This window comes from Odocoileus virginianus, unplaced genomic scaffold (assembly GCF_023699985.2).
Source record: "Odocoileus virginianus isolate 20LAN1187 ecotype Illinois unplaced genomic scaffold, Ovbor_1.2 Unplaced_Contig_2, whole genome shotgun sequence".
NCBI classification, from domain to species: Eukaryota; Metazoa; Chordata; class Mammalia; order Artiodactyla; family Cervidae; genus Odocoileus; species Odocoileus virginianus.
This window is the reverse complement of record NW_027224319.1, coordinates 1,058,025-1,077,036: the sequence shown is the minus strand read 5'-3', so window position 1 is coordinate 1,077,036 and position 19,012 is coordinate 1,058,025. Positions and strand designations below refer to the sequence as shown.

At 50.4% G+C, this 19,012-nt stretch overlaps 2 protein-coding genes across 5 annotated transcripts in view; one reads left to right on the top strand and one right to left on the bottom strand.

Moving 5' to 3' along the window:
- Positions 1 to 11,918, bottom strand: part of TIMP4 (TIMP metallopeptidase inhibitor 4) — a 30,199-nt gene extending 18,281 nt beyond the window's left edge. The window contains exons 1-5 of one of the 4 annotated variants that reach the window (XM_070463321.1): positions 11,279 to 11,917; positions 9,802 to 9,899; positions 9,274 to 9,388; positions 5,886 to 6,010; positions 494 to 1,133 (exon numbers count right to left, since the gene is read on the bottom strand). In XM_070463321.1, the coding sequence (XP_070319422.1) occupies positions 1,110 to 1,133; positions 5,886 to 6,010; positions 9,274 to 9,388; positions 9,802 to 9,899; positions 11,279 to 11,417 (501 nt within the window). In that variant the 5' untranslated portion in view covers positions 11,418 to 11,917 and the 3' untranslated portion in view covers positions 494 to 1,109. Of the gene's footprint in view, positions 1 to 493; positions 5,272 to 5,885; positions 6,011 to 9,273; positions 9,389 to 9,801; positions 9,901 to 11,278 lie in introns of those variants that run through there. The other 3 variants (XM_020872596.2, XM_070463320.1, XM_070463322.1) reach the window with 3 other exon arrangements.
- The window catches only part of SYN2 (synapsin II), a 150,533-nt gene that overhangs the window by 107,088 nt on the left and 24,433 nt on the right, over positions 1 to 19,012 (top strand). The window contains exons 5-7 of the mRNA XM_070463319.1: positions 2,904 to 2,993; positions 13,613 to 13,675; positions 14,115 to 14,257. Coding sequence (XP_070319420.1) covers positions 2,904 to 2,993; positions 13,613 to 13,675; positions 14,115 to 14,257 — 296 coding nt within the window. The remainder of the gene's footprint in view (positions 1 to 2,903; positions 2,994 to 13,612; positions 13,676 to 14,114; positions 14,258 to 19,012) is intronic.

Below are 19,012 nucleotides of genomic sequence, written 5' to 3'. Positions count from 1 at the left end.
TGGTGAGGGTTCACATTCTCACCCGTTCACAGTCCCAGCACATTGCCGTTGGCATCGCAGGGGAACAGCAGGGCTCCCTGGCCACACACCAAGTTCTCCCTTCATTTTCACTAAGCAGCTGCCACACTAATGGCATTTTATATATTGTTCTTTGCCTGTTCATGGGGATGAACAAATCTGGTGACTGTGAAGGGGACTTCCCTCTGAGATGATGACTTTGGTCTGTGTTTTCTAAATTTCTCTACTATGGCTGCTCCTGGCATGAGGAGAGGCCTCAGCCATGCTGGGAAGGTTCCACCTTGTCTCTGAGCACATCCGCTATTTCATAGATTGCCCACGGCAGGCACACGGGGAGTTTGGAAGCAGAAGTAAGACCTGTCGGTGAAAGTAGCATTCCAGGGAGAGCAAGAGTGCTGCCTGCCATGCTGCTGCAGATTTATGTGAAAATCCCGTCACTCTATGTAGGGTTTTTTTAGAGGCAAATGCTCAAGAGTATAATTGAAGCACTTTATTTCCAGGAGGGATCAGGGTAACATATTAAATTCAGACTGATCTTGAAATCCCATTTCATCTGAGAAATCTTTCCTGATACATTGGATAAATGGTTATGCTGAGCATTATCTTCCTATTCATTGCCAATACCACCCCCAGCTCCAAATGTATTCTTTTGTCTCTGTGGAGAGGAAATAACCCTTATCAGATATTACTTTTGTTTAATTGGTGACTGTATGCTTGTGACTGAGTCCGAGTTTCCAAGGAGGCAGGAGTTAGATGCCAAGCCTAGTGCTCTGAGCAGAAGGGACTACAGAAGGTGGAGGAGAAGGAGTGAGCCCCCAGGGACCCAGCTAGTGCATGGGAACTGGCTGCCATCTTAGTCTTGACTGTGCCAGGATTCTGGGAGCCTGCCGGGGGCCTTCTTGGCATCAGCGTGGTGTCTGTGTAACTCTCCCACATGCTGGGAAGATAGGGCCCCACATGCCTTGGTGCTGTGCCAGGGCGTGGGCTGCAGCAGGACAGAGGTTGTGAGGCAGAGCTGGCATCAGCTGGCTGGGGAGGCTGCAGGGCCTCAGGAGCTCAGGCAGGTATCCAGACGCCGAGAAGGAGTCCAGTCATTCCAAGTGGCCAGCCGGGACCTGAAGGTCAGATGAGGTAGCGGGGGGAGCTGGAGAACGCAAGAGAGGGCTGAGGGGTGGTCCTGGCAGTCAGAGGGTGTGGGAGGACCAGAGAACACCAGCATGGCGGCGGGCACAGTGACGAGCACCACCGGGCGGGGAGGGCCCTGGGCCCCGTCCCAGCGCGCCCCGACTCCAGGCACGAGGCGGCGGCCCGTGCTCCCCTTTGCTGCTCTGGCCTTGCTCTCCTCATCTGTAAGATGAGGTGTCTGGTCTAGAGACTCTCTGAAGTCTCTTCCGATAATAAAATCTTAGGGCCTTGGGGGTCCATCAGTCATACTTGCAGCCCCGGAGGAGGCCTTGAGATCTAGAGCCACCAACTGCGTGTCACGGAGGAAAGTGACCCAGAAACTCCAATGTTTCTCAGCATTTCAAAAATAACAGATTCTGTCTCTACTCACAAAAGGACCACAGCCAATGATCACGAAACAGCAGTCTCATCATGGAGTTTAGGAGGATTTTTTTTTGGTGTGGTTAAAAAGTTTGAAGAACTGATCAAATTCCGTTGTCTATTTTATACATGAAGAAAATGAGGCCTGGAGAGGAGACATCATTTGCCCAAGGACACCTAGCAAGTTCAAGGCAGAACAAGAAGAATCAGAAGACTCTGGTTTTCTAACAACCCAGCTCTGGCTTTTATTGTCTCCCTGTACCAACACACGTGCTAACATCACTGATTGAAAACAGAAACTGGGCTTTTGAAAAATGTTCTCTTTCCCTTCTTTAGTAAACAGAAGGTCGGTTTGATCTGGCAACTCTTCCTTCCAGCAGTTCCAGGTATCAGTGGCTTAGAGCGTGAACCCAGTAGCACGAGAGAGAAGACGCTGGATCACAGCCGCTGCCAGTGCTCTGGGGTGGGTGTGTGTGGAGGTGGGGAATGAGTGTGAACGGATTGAACTGGAAAGTTTCCTGTGGGAAGAGCACGGTCTCTTTAGAGCCTGAAAGGCAGCTACATGAAGGAGAAGGAAGAGTTACGGGTTAGGACTAAAGGGGTCTGGCTATGAATCTGGCTCAACTGCTGTGTGACCTTGAGTGAGCAACCTCTCTGGGCCTCAGTTTCTCCACTTATAAAGTAGGGGGGTGGGCAGGGGACACCAGGGATGCTACATGTTCACCAAAGGCAGACCCTGACGTTTAAGTATGTGCGCTTCACCCCTTTTCCCTGGAGCTGTTCTGGCTTTTCATAGGTGAAGGGTCCAGTGAGTTCAGTTCTTAGATGAGCAGTAAGTCCAGAAGACGGGGTCTGTCTTTGCTGCATTCCATGATTCCATCCTCCCTTTCTTTTCCTTGGCATTTGAATTTCCAAGACTGGGCCCCTTGTTCCCCCATCCAGCTTCATCACTTTCCATCTCTAGGGATGATGGTGTTTAGAGTTACAGAGACCAAAATTTCAACCCCAGCTGTCCCTTTTTTTGCAGCACTGTGGCTTTAGGCAGTCACCTACCCTTTCTGAGCCTCATATGTAAAATGAGGATGATAAAGAACCCTAGCTCATCAGTTTGATATGAGGATTAAATGAAATATCATTAACACTGAGTAGGCACTGAATGAATACTACCTCACTCTCTCCCTTCCCCAACAGAAGCATATGTTCCTGGAGAATAGAGGGTGGGACACCTCTTTTATATCCTCAGAGCACTTTGTACAAAGCCCTCAGTGGAGCAGATGCTCAATAAATATTTGTTCCAGAAGCTGTCTGGGTAAACTGAAACCTTTGCTTCTCTTTTGCAGTTTGCCCAGCTGGTGGCCATCTACAAGACACTGGGAGGAGAAAAGTTCCCGCTCATTGAGCAGACTTACTACCCCAACCACAAAGAAATGGTAGGTGACTGAGAGGGGGCATCAGTCTCTGCTGTCTGCACTCTGAGCTTAGCCGTGTGGGCCTCTGAGGAGGGCCTCAGCCTCTCAACCCCAGAGACTCTATTGAGGTTGAACTGCAGACCTGCTTGGTGAGGCCACAGTGGCTGGGTTTTAGCTGACAGCCCTCTGTCTCCAAAACTTGGAGACAGAATAGGAAAGAGTAGAAACAGGGGCATTTTATCAAAAGCTGAGAGTAACAACCTAGATGGATCAATAGTCAGAAGATCCTGCTGCTTGTGATTCTAGCCACAAGTCACAGACGGTTATGTTCCCTCACCACGTGTCAGCATCCCAATCCGAAAAGAGAGTGGGCTTAACGATCCCTGGCCAGGATAGCTAATATGGCACTTGCATGATTTCAGTGAGATTCTTTAAGCAAATAGTCTGTGAGGAGTGTGGAGTGCTCCTCAGACGTAAGCTATTGTTCCTGATATTATTCACCAGACACTTCCTCAAAATTCAGATAAGACAAGGGTTTCACTCTGCCTTCTCTGAGGCCATACCAGGATAGCAGAAGGAGCAGAATGATGGGATAGACGGTTGGTACAGAGGCTGCCTCTAATGTTTTCCCCCATTCTTCTCTGGCCCCACGTTCTCTGCCCCAGGCCTGCATGGTCAGTGGGTAAGCCTACTTAACCCACCAGTGGAGACTCTCTGCCTTAGCTTTCCAAGTCTTTCGCTCCAGGACAGAGATCTCCAGAAGGAATCTCCGTTTGCACCATTTCTGTGGAACCTTCTTCTGGTGTTTTGTGCGTGCCTCAGCTTATCAGCAAGCTGTATAGAACCTTGGGGCCTTGGGAAGAACTACCTTCTCCATCTTTGCCAGAGCTTCCCTGGGAGAGGCCCTGGAACTTTAAGCACTTGCCCCTGATGAATCCTTAAGACCCTCATCAGGACCAGTCAGGAAGGCTTGCGAGGCAGAGGAGCCCTCAGTGGCTGTGCCTGTGGACCTCAGGGTGTCCAGGAGGACTGAGCGGGAGGCGGGGCCGGGGGCGGGGGCGGTGGTTCTCGGAGCGGGCTGACCACTGGAAGAGCTGTACCACTTGCAAAGTGTATTCCTCACCTACCGTCCTTTCCCCCAGGGGCCCTTTTTATCCTGTCCTCGAGCCTAAAATGTGCCCTCAAGAGAGGACACCCACCCCCCACCACCAGCATCTCTGTGAGGTTTCAAAAGCTGAGGGGGAATTTCAACTCTATAAGAGAAAGCCTTTTTTTTTTTTTTAAGCTTAAGAAAGGTTTTGAAGTAGTAATGAAAACGTTAGTAATCTAGTAGAGAAGGACTTTCTAAAGGAGACAGAGGAGAAGCCTTTTGGACAGCAGTTAAAGACATTAAGTATAGTCAACCTGGAGAGACAATACCCAAGTCTATTCTTGTCTTGCTAACTGGGCCAGGCCCTGTGCCAAGAATGGTATAGAGGGGATTACATTGTAGGCTTCACACTGAATGACTCCTTGTCCCCCTTTGTCACTCCCCTAAACAGGTGAAAGCGTATCAGAGGATCAAAATGAGTTGAGACTGGAGGAGTAGATGAAACACAGCCAGAGGATGTTGTTCTTTTCATTTCTCTAAGTCAGCCTGTTTATGATACTGTCACCCACCTTCTGGTCTTATATCGCACAAGGCCACCCCATCTCATATGTAAAATAGTCATCATTTCTCCCCTGTCAGATCAGTTAAGATAAAAAGAAAACACATTTATCTGGGGAGAAAAAGGAATAGTCCTAGCTTTGAAAACAGAAACTAAGCCAGAGTCAGTAACAAATACCAGCTCAACTAGAAGGTTCGGAGGCAAGGATGAAGAGCTGAGGGTGGGAGAGAAAAGTCTTGCTACTTTCCCTAGCCCTTGGCCCAACGTGTTCTGGACTGCGGTCCCAGACACAAGCTGCCACACGCCCCATCCCTGCCCTCATGCTGGCCACACCGTCCACCTGATACTTCCTCTTGTCTGGCATCCATGAAGCAGGTGGGGACAGCCAGCGCCCTGCCAGGAAGGAAAAGGGCTTGGTCTTCAGGACTCTCAAAGGGTTGTGGCGATCCCTCCTAGGGCTGGATGATATCAACAAACTCCTTCCTGAGGGGCAAGCGTCCCTGGTACCAGCTACAGGTGCCATCAGCATGCTTCATGCAGACATAATGCTGGGCCTGGTACCCGTAGAGCTTCCGTTCCAATAGCCAGTCTGTCCAGAGGCACTCGTTGGGAGCCGAGATGGTGCAGGGCACCATATAGCAGGTGGTGATCTAGAGCCATAGCCACACAACATCCAAGTGAGTAGGGTGTCCTTTTTCTGTTCTTGCCTTTCAGACTCCTGCATGTTCTTACAGCCTAGCTCAGATGCCCCCTGGCTGATAAGGTCCTTCCAAGTCTCCAAATTTCCCCCGTAGTTATCTTTCCCCTGTAGTCTCCACATACAGTGCTGCCTCCCAAAAAGCCCCAAAGCCCTTACTCTACGCTGGCCTAGCCAAGCCACTTCACTTCCTGCAGCATGAATTTCTTCACCATAAAATGGAAATCTTCACTCTTCACAAATTTGTTTTAAAGACTAAATATCTTAAATAAATTAACCATTACAGGTCCCGACAAAAAGAGTAGACTCTCTTTAAGTGGTAGTGTATTACCCTAGCCTGTCTTATATGATGGCCGCCTTCTCAGCCAGAATGCAAGTACCTCGAGATCAGGGACTACGGGCCTTGTTGCTTTCCCACCCCCAACTTTGAATGATGCCTGATCCATCACAAACCTCTAGTACAGCAAGTGAATAGGTCACATGCGCGGGAAGGAAGGAATACACGAAGGATGAGGCTGCATGGCCCTTCACCCACTCCCGAAGACCTTGGAAACGAACAGTCCTTACTTGGCAGCCACAGTTCAGATGGTAGTGGTGATTCAGACTTTCTCTCTGCAGAAAGGACAGGTTCTCCCAGGGCTCGATGTAGTTGCACAGATGGACAAAGACTTTCCCATCACTGAGGATCTGACCTTAAAGGGGAGATAGAGGAGAGCCGACATGAGGAGTCTGCTTGTGGAGCTCCAGGAGTTCTTGAAGAGGCGCAGAATCACAGCCTCCTCGGTATCTTGTGGTGGAAGTGGTGACATGGGGCTCAGTAAAGGAGCCAGAAAAACCTCTACTGTCTTTATATCAAAGCCATTACCAGATGATGTTTGTATGAGTGAGAGTTGTAGGGCAAAGGCCTTTCCATTAGCATGGTGAAGACAGAGGGACATGGGCTTTAAGTCAAAATGGCAGAAATCCCTTCTTTTCTATCATTTACTAGTGTGTGACCATAAGAAAGCCATATAACTTCTCAGCTGAAAAATAAGAATAATAAGGTTATTGTCAAGATTAAATGAGAGAATGTCTGTGAAGTTCCCAGCACAGTTGTGGGCCCACAGAAGATGTTTGATACATAGTAGGTCTCTCTTCTTTTTCAACCTTTTCCAACCTTTGTCCTGCTCCAGTGATATCTTGGTGAGTCTCTCCCCTTCTCCTTCTTTACATATCACACTCTTTCCTATTTTCCAAAGACCCTTTTTAGTACCACCTTGTCCGCAAAGCCATTCCTGCCCATACTAGCCCTCACCTCTCTTAGAACTTCAGTCATTCAGTCATTTACTGGCTGAGCAGCTACTATGGCCTGGTACCAGGAATACAGGAAATAAACATGACAGGAGTTCTACCCCTAAGGAGCTAAAAACTAGTAGGGAAGACAAATTGTTGTTTTTGTTCAGTTGCTCAGTCGTGTCCAATTCTTTGCGACCCCATGGACTGCAGCACGCCAGGCTTCCCTGTCCTTTACTATCTCCCAGAGTTTGCTCAAACTCATGTCCATTGAGTCAGTAATGCCATCCAACCATCTCATCCTCTGTCGTCCCCTTCTCCTCCTGTCCTCAGTCTTTCCCAGCATCAGGGTCTTTTCCAGTGAGTCAGCTTTTTGCATCAGGTGGCCAAAGCAGTGGAGCTTCAGCTTCAGCATCAGTCCTTCCCGTGAATATGCAAGGTTGACAACCAAGTAGAAAATGATACTGTTGTATGATTCTATACAGGATGTGGTATAAGAACAAAGGAAACACAGTTATCTCTGTCGGTGGAAGGGGTGGGGGCAAGAAGGGTGTCTAAGATGATGCTTGTGTTTGGCGTTGAAAGGATGGGTAGGAGTTCAGCTGCCAGACGAGTTGGGGAGGAACTTCTGGACACTAGGACAGAAGGGCACAGCCCTGCAGAATACCTTTTGCACCTGCAGGTAGTTTAGGCTCCAGGGGAAATGAGGGGCAGGGAACGGCCACTGAGTAGTGACAGGAGGCAAGGATGGGAGGTCAGCTGGGTCTGGTCACAGAGGGTATTAGGCAGAAGGGCTGCATCTTCTCCTGCAGACCGTGGGCACCACGGATGAGTTTTCAGTAAGCCTACGCTTTGTCATTTAACCCCACCTTCGGGTGGACTTGACCTCTGTGAGGCAGCCAGCACATGTCTGAATCCCTGATGCACTACAGCCCCTAGCAGAGGGCAGGTGCTCAGGAAGGAGGTGGCCCCGTCAGCTGGTCCTGGGACCTGGAGGGCTCAGGGGCCTGCCCTGCCCCTGCTCTCCCATCCAGAGGTGCCCGGATCAGCACAGTTCCACATCCTCAGACCTGGGGGGCCCCGACCTGCGAGGCCTACAGCATCTGTGACTTCTTAGATTTGAACTGTGAGGGAGCTCTTTGAGGACTGTGGCATGTTAGTGCATCTTCACTTGCCTGCCCCAGGCCAGGCAGTGAGGAGGTGGTCACTCACTGCTGAAGGGATGGACAGAGAATGGAATTCCTCCTTCCGTTCTCCCCACCTGCCTTGTTTTTCTTTTCCAGGCCCTCTTTCTGAATATGTTTTATCCTTTAGGGAAAATTTAGATCCCACTTACACAATGAAGGATTCCCTAGTGACTCAGATGGTAAAGAATCTGCCTGTAATGTGGGAGACCTGGGTTTAGTCCCTGGGTTGGGAAGATCCCCTGGTGAAGGAAATGGCAACCCACTCCAGTATTCTTGCCTTGGAGAATCCCGTGGACAGAGGAGCCTGGCGGGCTACAGTCTGTGGGGTTCCAAAGAGTCAGACACAACTGAGCGACTACATTTTTACTTTCACTTTACACAGTGAGGCTTCCCTGTCTACAGCCACACAGATACCTTCCCTGAACAACAAAATAATTCAGTATTGCATTGATTCAGTTATGGACTAGATTCTTGTGAGGTACTTTAACTATCCTATCCCAGTCAGTGCAGCATGAGGAGATCTGCCTGGGCCGAAGGTCTGGGAGACAGAATCATGTTAGAATCAAGGCCGCTATTAGGGCCTGTGCTTGACTGCGCTTTCAGAATAAGGCTTTGGGTGTGAGGCCGTCATGAGCCAAGAGTGTCAGCCATCGTGGCCACCTAAAGCTGATGCTGTTGTAGGCTACGGCGACTGTTACATGTATGTTGGTATATGTGGGGGCGAGGTTGCGAATGCTCAGTCTTCCTTTAGTCTGTGTGACTAAGACCTCCCCTGCAGTGTGGTCCCTGGTTCAGGGTCCAGTGCTGGGGAGGGACGGGGACAGGCTCTGTCCCGCTGAAAGTGGCCAGGACAGGAAGGAGTCTGGGGACCACAGCCAGCAGAACCTGGAGCTAGAGTGCATGTATCTGCTGTCCTCAGGCCTCTGAGGGGTCATCCTGGAACAGAGGGCAGAGCTGAACCCACCAGGGGCAGTTTCAGAGCAGCAGAATTTGGCTCAGGATACCAAAAACCTCAGGCTCCCCAGATGGTTCAGTGGTAAAGAATCCGCCTGCCAATGCAGAAGATGCAAGAGACGCGGGTTCGATCCCTGGATCAGGAAAATCCCCTGGAGGAGGAAATGGCAACCTGCTCCAGTATTCTTGCCTGGGAAATCCCATGGACAGAAGAGCCTGGCAGGCTACCATCCATGGGGTCGCAAAAGAGTCGGACACGACTGAGCATGCATGCACCAAAAATCTTACATCACTTAGAGCTGTTTGGAAACGGAACCAGCTGCCCTAGGCTGGAACAGCAGCCTGTGAACTAGGAAGGCAGTGGCACTCACAGGGAGGTTACCAAGGCTTCTCCCAACTCAGGCTACCTCTTAGTAACGCAGCTGTTTTGTGCCCAAGAAAACGCCACCTGGCTCAGCTTGCTGCCCAAGGTCAGCTTGGCTCCTCCTTGCCTGCGTTCCTAGGGCAGAGACTCATAGGGCCGCTGTTGGTCTTTAGCTTACCAGTCAGGAGATACTGCTTCTGGCTGTTAGCTTCCAGTTTCACCCCACAGAGGGAGGAATCAAAAGGCGTATAAATATACTGAATATCGTTGACTTTCTCAAACCCTTTGAACATCTGAAAGGCAATTATGAAAGAGCAGTATTGAGTCAGCGAGTGTACTTTATATCTTAACAGGAAAAAATTTTTCTTAATCTAAAGAAGTTAAGTGAAAGTCTAGTTCAGGACTCGTTGCACACGGATGGCACAACTGGGTCTTATCTCCCTAGAAATAATTAAACCTTGGTTTCTTCCAGTGACAAGGGAGGTGCCTCTAGCAGCCCCATGCGCAAACACCGAGGGCCTCTCCTGAACTGTCCTCTGGCTCCGATAGCCTGTCCCCTACACGTCATCCACTCCAGTATCTGTACCCCTAGCATCACTGAGCCAGGCCGCCCGAACCAGCAGCCCCCCAGCCCCAGCCCCCCCAGATCACAGCCCCCAACTCCTAACAGCCCAAGGGGGTGACGCCCTGTCCTGCCCCCATGTACCTTTATCTGTTTGATTTCATACCGGATCATTTTTTGAGGGTCAGCAGGGTCTGCGCTGGCAGGAACTACCTTCTCACTGGAGATCTTGGCCCGGATAGCTGCACAGGAAAAGAGGGGACCTTCAGCAGCCTGTGGGAGCGATCCTCCTGGGATCTGGGTGACCTGTGGCCCCCTGGAGAATTCTGCAGAGGGGTTCTGGGCTTAGGTCTCAGTGGGTTGCAAGGAAGATGCTGCATGTGAGGGATACTCGTCTCTAATTTCTGGACGTTCCAAACTCCTCGGGCCTACCAAGTCCTTGAGTCTCTCCACTCTGCCTGCCGGTCTAGGGAGTCGAGTTCTCCGCAGCCCAGAGTACAGTGGGGTGGAGACGGGCAGGGCGGAGGAGCCACTTGAGGGCAGTCAGTGTGTAGTCATCCACCGCTGTAGCCCAGGACCTCAGAGGGAGCCCAGCCGAGCTGACGCTGGCAAATGTTTATTGAATTAATAGATATCCTCACCGTGCACAGAGATGGTTCATCTCTTTGTCGCTCAGGTATTAATCAAAACCTGTTGTGAAGTTCTTCCTCCACGCCTGGTCTAACACTGGGTCCTAGGCCCACAGGCACGATTAAGGACAGGGCCCCCACCCTGCAGAACTCTTGGTCTAGTGGAGAACACTCTTACAGAGACCAACAGCACAGCACAGTAGGAGCACAGAGATGATGGGGATGCTGTGGTAGCACCAGGGGTCAGGAAGCCTTCCGAGAAGGGGAGACCCCTGGTTCTGAAAGATGAATAGGAGTTTGCCAGGAAGCTAAGGGTTTTTGAGGAAGGGCATTCCAGGCAGAGAGAAAGGGTAAAGGGTGAGTGTTGGAGTGGGGCAGTGGTGACAACCTCAGTTATAGGCTTGGATACAGAGGGATGTTTGTCATGAAAGCCCAACCCCCTGAACCCCAACCCCCCTAACCAGTGGATCAGAATAATCACTGGATAGTTCCAGAGACTTGTTCAGTGACATCCCATAACTGCAGTAGGCAGGGGAGAGGGGATTGCTGTGGAGCCCTTTACACTGTCTTTGTGCTCATTCTCTCAGTTGTAGCTGACTCTTTGCAACCCCATAGACTGTAGCCCGCCAGGCTCCTCCATGGGATTTCCTAGGCGAGAGTATCGGACTGGGTTGCCATGCCCTTCTCCAGGAGATCTTCCCGACCCAGAGATCGAACCCTTGTCTCTTGAGTCTCCTGCATTGGCAGGCGGGTTCTTTACTACTCCGCCTCCTGGGAAGCCCTACACTGTCTTTTATTCCCTGGCAAGTCAGCGGCAGGGTTGCTATGGCGCCAGCCCGGCCCAACCCACCGGCCGCAGCAGGAGGCAACTGGGGCGGGATTTGAGCTCCACCCCTTCCCCCCCCCAGACTCCAGGTCTGCTGTGCGGCCCCACCTCGACCCCACACACCCCCACCCACAGCTGGGGCCCTCGAGAGCTCCCCCGGACTCACCGAGTGCCGAGTGGCAGACGTGCTGCTGGGGGTGCGCGGGGGCGCAGCTGCACGCCTCGCCCAGCCCCGGCGGCCGCAGCAGCGCCAGCAACCGCAGCAACAGCGCCCAGCTCGGCGCGGGCCGGGGGCTCCGGGGCATGTCTCCGCAGGGCTGCGACTGAGCCTGCGGGGACTGTCAGACCACAGTGCCCCTCCACGGCTTCTCCAGAGCGCGGCGCGCCCCTCGCCCCCGGCTTTATGAGGTGGACCCAGAGCCAATCCCGCCCCGATGGGCTCCGCCCTCCCTTGGCCGCAGGCCACCCTGGGGCTGCCGACCCGCTGCCCTCCTGGCCGGCAGGCTTGGTAAGACGCAGGGGAAAGCCGCGAGAGTCCCCGGTGCTGTTTCCCGGCCTGAGCCCTCTCGAAGTAGAGGGAAGGCACCGGGAAAGGGGATGGCGTCAGGACAGAAGGACAGGGCAGTGGTGACAGATGCATGGGGGTGCAGAGCCCAAGGGGCTGTGGCTCAGGCAGAAGGGACGAGCGTGCGGAGAGGCTCAAACAGAAAGAGAGGCACAGCAGAGTCAGAGAGGCAGACAGAATTACAACAGGCAAGAGAGACGGCGGCAGAGAAGGCCGGGCCTCTTGCTGAGCGGCACACTGGGAATGAGACAAGCTCCTCAGGGCTTCTTTCAGCTGCAGGAAGTGTTTTCAATGCCCTATTTATGAGGCTCCAAAGCAACAGCAAACAGTAATGGAACAGGACGGAGAAAGTTGGGGGGGGGTGTGTGTCTTGGCTCTGTCGGCTGGGGGGTAGGGAGAGACGGCGGAGAAAGCAGCCGGTGCCTTAGAAACCCTTTCCCGTTCCCGGAGCTCATGCAGATGGCGTGAGGACAGTGCTCTTTGAGGGGCTCAGAGCATGGGGTAGCCCATCACTGGGGCAAACCTGGGCCCTCAAAGCCCTTTCTCTGCTATTGGCCACCCTGATTTCCTGTCTCAGCGCCCTACTCAGCCAAGAGACTGTGTCTTGTTATAGAGGGTGGTGCAGCTTTGAAAACAAGTGAGGCACTCGGGGCGTGGACTGGAGCCCTGTGTGCTGTTTGACAGACAGCATAGTGCTCTGAGGCTGCAAGCAGAGAGGGACCCGCACGGTAGTTGTAGGATGTTTCCACACAGTCTTCCACCAGACAGTAGGAGGCCGGGTGCAGATTCTGTCCCTCAGGAGCTTCACAGCCTGGCCTCTCTGGGCCTCACTCACTTCTCCATAAAGTGCGGTGAACTGAGCTTGAAGCTCCTTGCCCCAGCCTCAGCTGGCCTCAGCCAGGAGTGCTGAAATCCTCAGGTCAGGCACTCCCAGTATCTGGTCACACTCAGGATTGCCACGGGAATCTGACTTTTCATCAGAGTCAATAGTATATCCTCTAAAAGACAACTTTTCATCTTGATGTGGTCATGATGTTTGAAAAGAATGCAGCTGAGAGAGAACTGAGCCTGACTAAGAAAGGATGAGGTTTGGCGTCCAGGTTGGTTCTTCATGCAAACCCAGCCAGGATAAAGTCTGATGTGTGATTGGACAGGGTCTTGAAAGCGTCCCGTTCTGCCTCTTCACTTGGCAGATGTGAAGGCTGAGGCCCAAGGAAGCAAACGGACTTGCAGAGAGACTGGGATGCGGGTCTCCTGACGTCTGGTCCCCTCTACCATGTTACTTCTCCCATGGCCATTTTGTAACAGCTTGAAATCCTGCCTTTAGGGGGTGGCTTTTCTTCTTGTAAGTCTTTGTGGTTCCTTTAGTTAAAATATGACTATCTCAAGGTAGTGGTGAAGGACAGGGAAGCCTGGCGTGCCACCACCATGGGGTCGCAGAGCCAGACACGACTGAGTGACTGAACAACAAGGTAGCGTTTACCCTCTTAAGCATCTCTCTCGAATGGTAAATGTGCTGCATTCTTATGTTAGCTATCTTCCAACCCAAACTGGGCAGAAACCTGCCTTTGCACTCTGAGCTGTGTTCAGTAGTGAGTTTGAGGTGTTGGTGAGCAAGGAAGAGAGTGTGAGAGGGGAGAGAAGCCAGGTTCAGTGCAGGAAAGCTGGACCCATGAAGGTTGAAGCAATGAGTCTTAAAGATGCAGAGAGTACCAAACAGGAGAACAGGCTCCTTGTAGTTCTGCCACTAATATGCTGTGACCTTAGGCAAGTCACTGTCACTCTGTTTTTAAATTTTTTAATTTCTGATGCAAATAGGTTGCACTGGTTCTTTAAAGAGCGCTTCCAAGGGTGTTCCCAAGAAAAATATTTGTAGGATTCCCCAGAGAGACAGATACACTCTGAGCAATTCATTCCTTTCTCCTCTGCTTTCAGCTGACTCTGCCCACATTCCCTGTGGTGGTGAAGATCGGCCACGCTCACTCGGGCATGGGCAAGGTAAGGCCAGGGCCACTGTGCTCTGGGGGTGAGGCCACAACAGGAGCTTTTCCAGAAGCCCGGTTGTGGACGCTTCTTCTGCCTCAGTTGCTGATGTATTCTCTCTGAGGCCAAGATGATATGGCCCCTCTGAAACCATGAGTGTTACCCAGACAGGCCTCTTGCAGCAAGCAGAGTGCAGGCCACCAGACTGTCCCTGTGCTCTTTGCAGCAGATGTGGCTCCCGAGCCCTGGGACGGGAAGCTCAAGAGTGGGGACCTCCTGGGGAGATGTGGCGCCCAGGTTCGCCTCTGGGTGTGAGCACTGTGACGAGCCTGGGGGCCCAGGGCTCTCGTGACGCTCAGTGTGTGTGTGTGTGTGTGTGTGTGTGTGTGTGTGTGTGTGCGTGCGCGCGCACGCGCATCTCCCTTTCTCCCTCTCTGCCTTTCTCCACCATTAGGTCAAAGTGGAAAACCACTACGACTTCCAGGACATTGCCAGCGTGGTGGCCCTCACCCAGACCTACGCCACCGCAGAGCCTTTCATTGATGCCAAGTATGACATCCGGGTCCAGAAGATAGGCACCAACTACAAGGCTTACATGTGAGCGGGGTGGGGCCCTCGGGTGGAGCCCCCCAGATGCCCGTCCCTGTCTCGTCAGCTCAGGGACAATGCTCAACCTCCAGGCAGCAGCCAGCTCTCAGTTTCACCTCCCCTGGCCCCAAGAGGCAGACACAGGGAGGGCGCCATTCACATAAGGGAATCTGGGCCTGGCTTCCTTTCAAGGCAGAGGAGGGGTTCCCAAACTAAGATGAGACAGAAACTGAATATTTACTTTCATTAGCCTCTAAGTGAAACCCGACGCTCTCCTCAGTTGTGAGCAGACTGGAGTAGCCGCAATAGTAGACAGACGTGTGGTTTGTCACCAGCGGTGACCACAGAGGTTTTTGTGTCACATATGCTTATGACAGAGATCTCTAAATACCAATTAATTTTATCACTACTTATACTCATGATAGTTAGACTTGCTGCTACATTCGTATCTGTAAATACATTTGTTATTTACAAAAAAAGACATATATTTTTACACTAATCAGAGATTTATTGTTTTTGATAACTTTTTGGATAATTATTTTAAATAATTGAGTTCTTTTCTGTCCTGTGTATTTTATTTCACACCTATACATCTTCAGTATTTCATACATCGAAAGGAATCTGTAGGCTTCACGAGGTTTCCAGAGCACAGAAAAAGCTAAGAAACTGTAAATATGTAGCCGTGTAGACACTACAGAACGTGAAAAGCATAGTGGTTATGAGAATAGGTGACTTCCATGTAACTGGGTCCATTTGCCAAAATGAGAAGGGAAAGGCTTCCTGCAACAGAATTGAGAAAAAGAAAAGATTTCAAGACTACCTGATCTTCTGAAATATACATCCAAACACAAATGGCTTATAAGTCCAATTTTAGAAATAGTAACTTCACATTTTCCCTGATAGCTCAGTTGGTAAAGAACCCACCCTGCAATGCAGGAGACCTGGGTTCAATCCCTGGTTTGGGAACATCCCCTGGAGAAGGGAAAGGCTACCCACTACTCCATTTGCAGTATTCTGGCCTGGAGAATTCCTTGGACTGTATAGACCATGGGGGTCACAAAGAGCCGGATAAAACTGAGCAACTTTCACTTTCACTTCAACTTCACACTTAAAAAAAAATTTTAAGGTAGTATTTTTCTTCACAAAGAACATCACAGTCTATGAATGTGACCTTTGCCACTCTGGACTTGAGCCCACATCAGGGTGGAGCAGCTTCCCTCCCCCTCACCCACCTATTTTCCTTTTTTTCCCCTTTTGTTTCTTTTTAGGGTTTATACTCCCTGCCCCTCGAGTGAGATAGGAGCCCCGTCCCTGTGCGCCCTCTTGTAACCCCTCGCACACCTCTAGCTGAGCACTCTTCACACATGGGCGTTTGTGCTGCGCTCCTCTGCGCTCTCTGGGTGGTGATGACAGAGTAATTGCTGCAACCCTGCTTCCTTGTGCAGCAGCAGACTTGTAGGAGGCGCCCAATAAGTGTGCAGAGAGGAGCCCTGGGGGGAACTGAGGCACAGAATCCTTTTTACCTTTGTTGACCAGATTCCTACTTTCCAAGTTTATCATTTTTTATTTAAAGCTATCCTGCTTTAGGAAGGAATTTAGGGTTGCTTTAAAATTACACACAATGTAAGACTTCCCTGATGGTCTAGTGGTTAGGACTCTGCACTCTCACTGCTGAGGGCCCAGGTTCCGTCCCTGGTCGGAGAACTAAGATCCCAAGTGCTGTGCACAGCCAAGTAAATAAATAAATAAAATCAAGAAGTATGCACAATATAAGACAGGAAGATTCGGGTTCAATCCCTGGATCAGGAAGATCCCCTGGAGGAAGAAATGGCAACCCACTCCAGTATTCTTGCCTGGAAAATCCCATGGACAGAGGAGCCTGATGGGCTACAGTCCATGGGTCACAAAGAGTCGGACACGACTTAGCACAATTTAAAAGACCGTTACAAAAACTAGCTAAAAGTAGTAGAAAAATCCATGATTTTGGCACTGATGAAAGCAGATTTTCTATCCTTTAATTTTAAAATCCCATAAATAAAAAAGCATCGATGATACTGGAGCAAGAGTGTCTTGATCCTTAAAAGGAGGCACCACATTTTTAAAGATTGGGGTTTCTGAAAACAACTTAAATGGAGCATAGGAAAAGAGAATCCCCAATGATTGATGAGGGGTAAGTGACCAGAGCAGCTTTAGAAAATACTCACTTAACTTTTTTACTTATGAGGGACTGTTGGTTGTTTGGGCGAATGTTTAGGTTCTCTCAGCTCCTCTTCCCCAAACTTTGGGCCATCTTCTTGCTCTCAGAAGAAGGAGCTGACACGACAGTAGCCAAGGTGAGGTTTGAGGTTCTTCCCGGCTCCCCAAGCCCTCACCTGGAGGCCAGGGGACGGCTAGGGTTGGTGGGAAGGGTGCCCCGCCCCCGCTGCTGTCTGTCAGTCAGCAATAAGCGGGGTCCCTCTGTGGAGGTCGCATGGCCTGTGAGTCCTGAGTGGCCATCGGGCAGTCCTGGATGGCTTCTCGGGCTCCCCTCTGCTCCCGTGTGCCCCAGGTAGCCATCATGGATCTGTGCCTGGCATCCCATTGTCAGGGGAAGGTGTGAAGTATAAGGGGCTTTGCTATTACTCGCTCAGAAGTTTCTGACACCCTATTATGTACCATGGCCTTGTGCTGCGGACAACAAGTGAGGGACTTGGCCCAGCCTGGTCACAGGAGCACACCTATGAACCACCAGTGCTAGGAAGGCAGCATTATTTTTACTCTGATCTGTCTTTGTGTTTCTGTTCACATAGAGCAAGCCACTCAACTGTGAGTTGTTCATCTTTTCTGGACTAGGCAGTGGGGTGTAGGGGAAAGCGAAACCCAATGAGGGAACCAAGAGTCCTTGGCTTGTTGTTTAGTCACTAACTTGCATTCGACTCTGCGACTCCAGGAACTGCTGCACACCAGGCTTCCCTGTCCTTCACTATCTCCTGGAATTTGCTCAGACTTATGTCCATTGAGTTGGTGATGCCATCCAACCATCTCATCCTCTGCTGCCCTCTTCTCCTCTTGCCCTCAATCTTTCCCAGTATCAGGGTCTTTTCCAGTGAGTTGGCTCTTTGCATCAGGTGGTCAAAGTATTGGAGCTTCAGTTTCAGCACCAGTCCTTCCAGTGAATACTCAGGGTTGATTTCCTTTAGGATTGACTGGTTTGATCTCCTTGCAGTCCAAGGGACTCTCAAGAGCCTTCTCCAGCACCACAGTTTGAAAGCATCAATTCTTTGGCACTCAGCCTTCTTTATGGTCCAATTCTCACATCCATACATGACTCGATCCATACATACACGCCTTGATGTACAGACCTTTGTCAGCAAAGTAATGTCTCTGCTTTTTTAATATGCTGTCTAGGTTTGTCATAGCTTTTCTTCCAAGGAGCAAGCGTCTTTTAATTTCATGGCTGCAGTCACCATCCACAGTGATTTTGGAGCCCAAGAAAATAAAATCTGTCACTGTTTCCACTTTTCCCCATCTATTTGCCATGAAGTGATGGAGCTGGATGCCATTGAAAAAACATTAGTTTTTCATTCAACATTAGTTTTTTGAATGTTGAATTTTAAGCCAGCTTTTTCACTCTCCTCTTTCACCCTCATCAAGAGGCTCTTTAGTTCCTCTTCATTTTCTGCCATTAGAGTGGTATCATCTGCATATCTGAGGTTGTTGATATTTCTCCCAGCAATCTTGATTCCAGCTTGTGATTCATCCAGCCCAGCATTTCACATGATGTACTCTGCATATAAATTAAATAAACAGGGTGACAATATACAGCCTTGACGTACTCCTTTCCCAATTTGGAACCAGTCTGTTGTTCCATGTCCAATTCTAACTGTTGCTTCTTGACCCGCATACAGGTTTCTCAGAAGACAGATAAGGTGGTCTGGTATTCCTGTCTCTTTAAGAATTTCCCACAGTTTGTTGTGATCCACACAGTCAAAGGCTATGTAGAAGTAGATGTTTTTCTGGAATTCCCTTTGCTTTTTCTATGATCCAACAGATGTTGGCAATTTGGTCTCTGGTTCCTCTGCCTTTTCTAAATCCAGCTTGTACATCTGAAAGTTCATTCATGTACTGCTGAAGCCTAGCTTGAAGAATTTTGAACATTACCTTGCTAGCATGTGAACCTAGTTTGACTAGATACAAAATCTTGGACGAGTCAGCGAACCTTTCTGAGTTTCAATCTCCTCGTCTGTAAAGCAGGGGCAAAAATTGCAGCCTACTCACACCAGAGAATTTTCAGTGAGGCTCTGGTGAGGGCTTTGGGATGGAGCAGCCTTGGAAGAGAATCGGCACTATACAGATGTGAGGCGTTGTCACTGCCGTAAGGGTCGGCTCTCTGGGCTGGCGCAGGGCTCTGAAGAACCTGCCATGTGTCTAGGTTTCCCAGCATCTGGTATTGAATCTCCAGGGAGGATACTCCTGAGAACTGCTGAGCAGAGAATCACATCATCAGTCTCCAGTGATAGTGAGTGACAAAGCCAGCATGTGGTAGCGAGTGACTGGGCTCTGTCAGTGGGTGAGTGTGGCTTTTCTGTCCCTGGGCCATCACCTTCCTCTTGACTGTGTCTCAGTGAAGACTAATTTACAGTTTACTTAAAACCTGTATAATTTGGTCCTCATGACAACCCTGTGTTTACAGAAGGATAAGGAAGGCTCAGAGAGGTGAGGTGATTCACCCAAGATCACCCAGCCAGTCAAGAGCAAATCCAGAACCAGAAACCAGGTCAATTG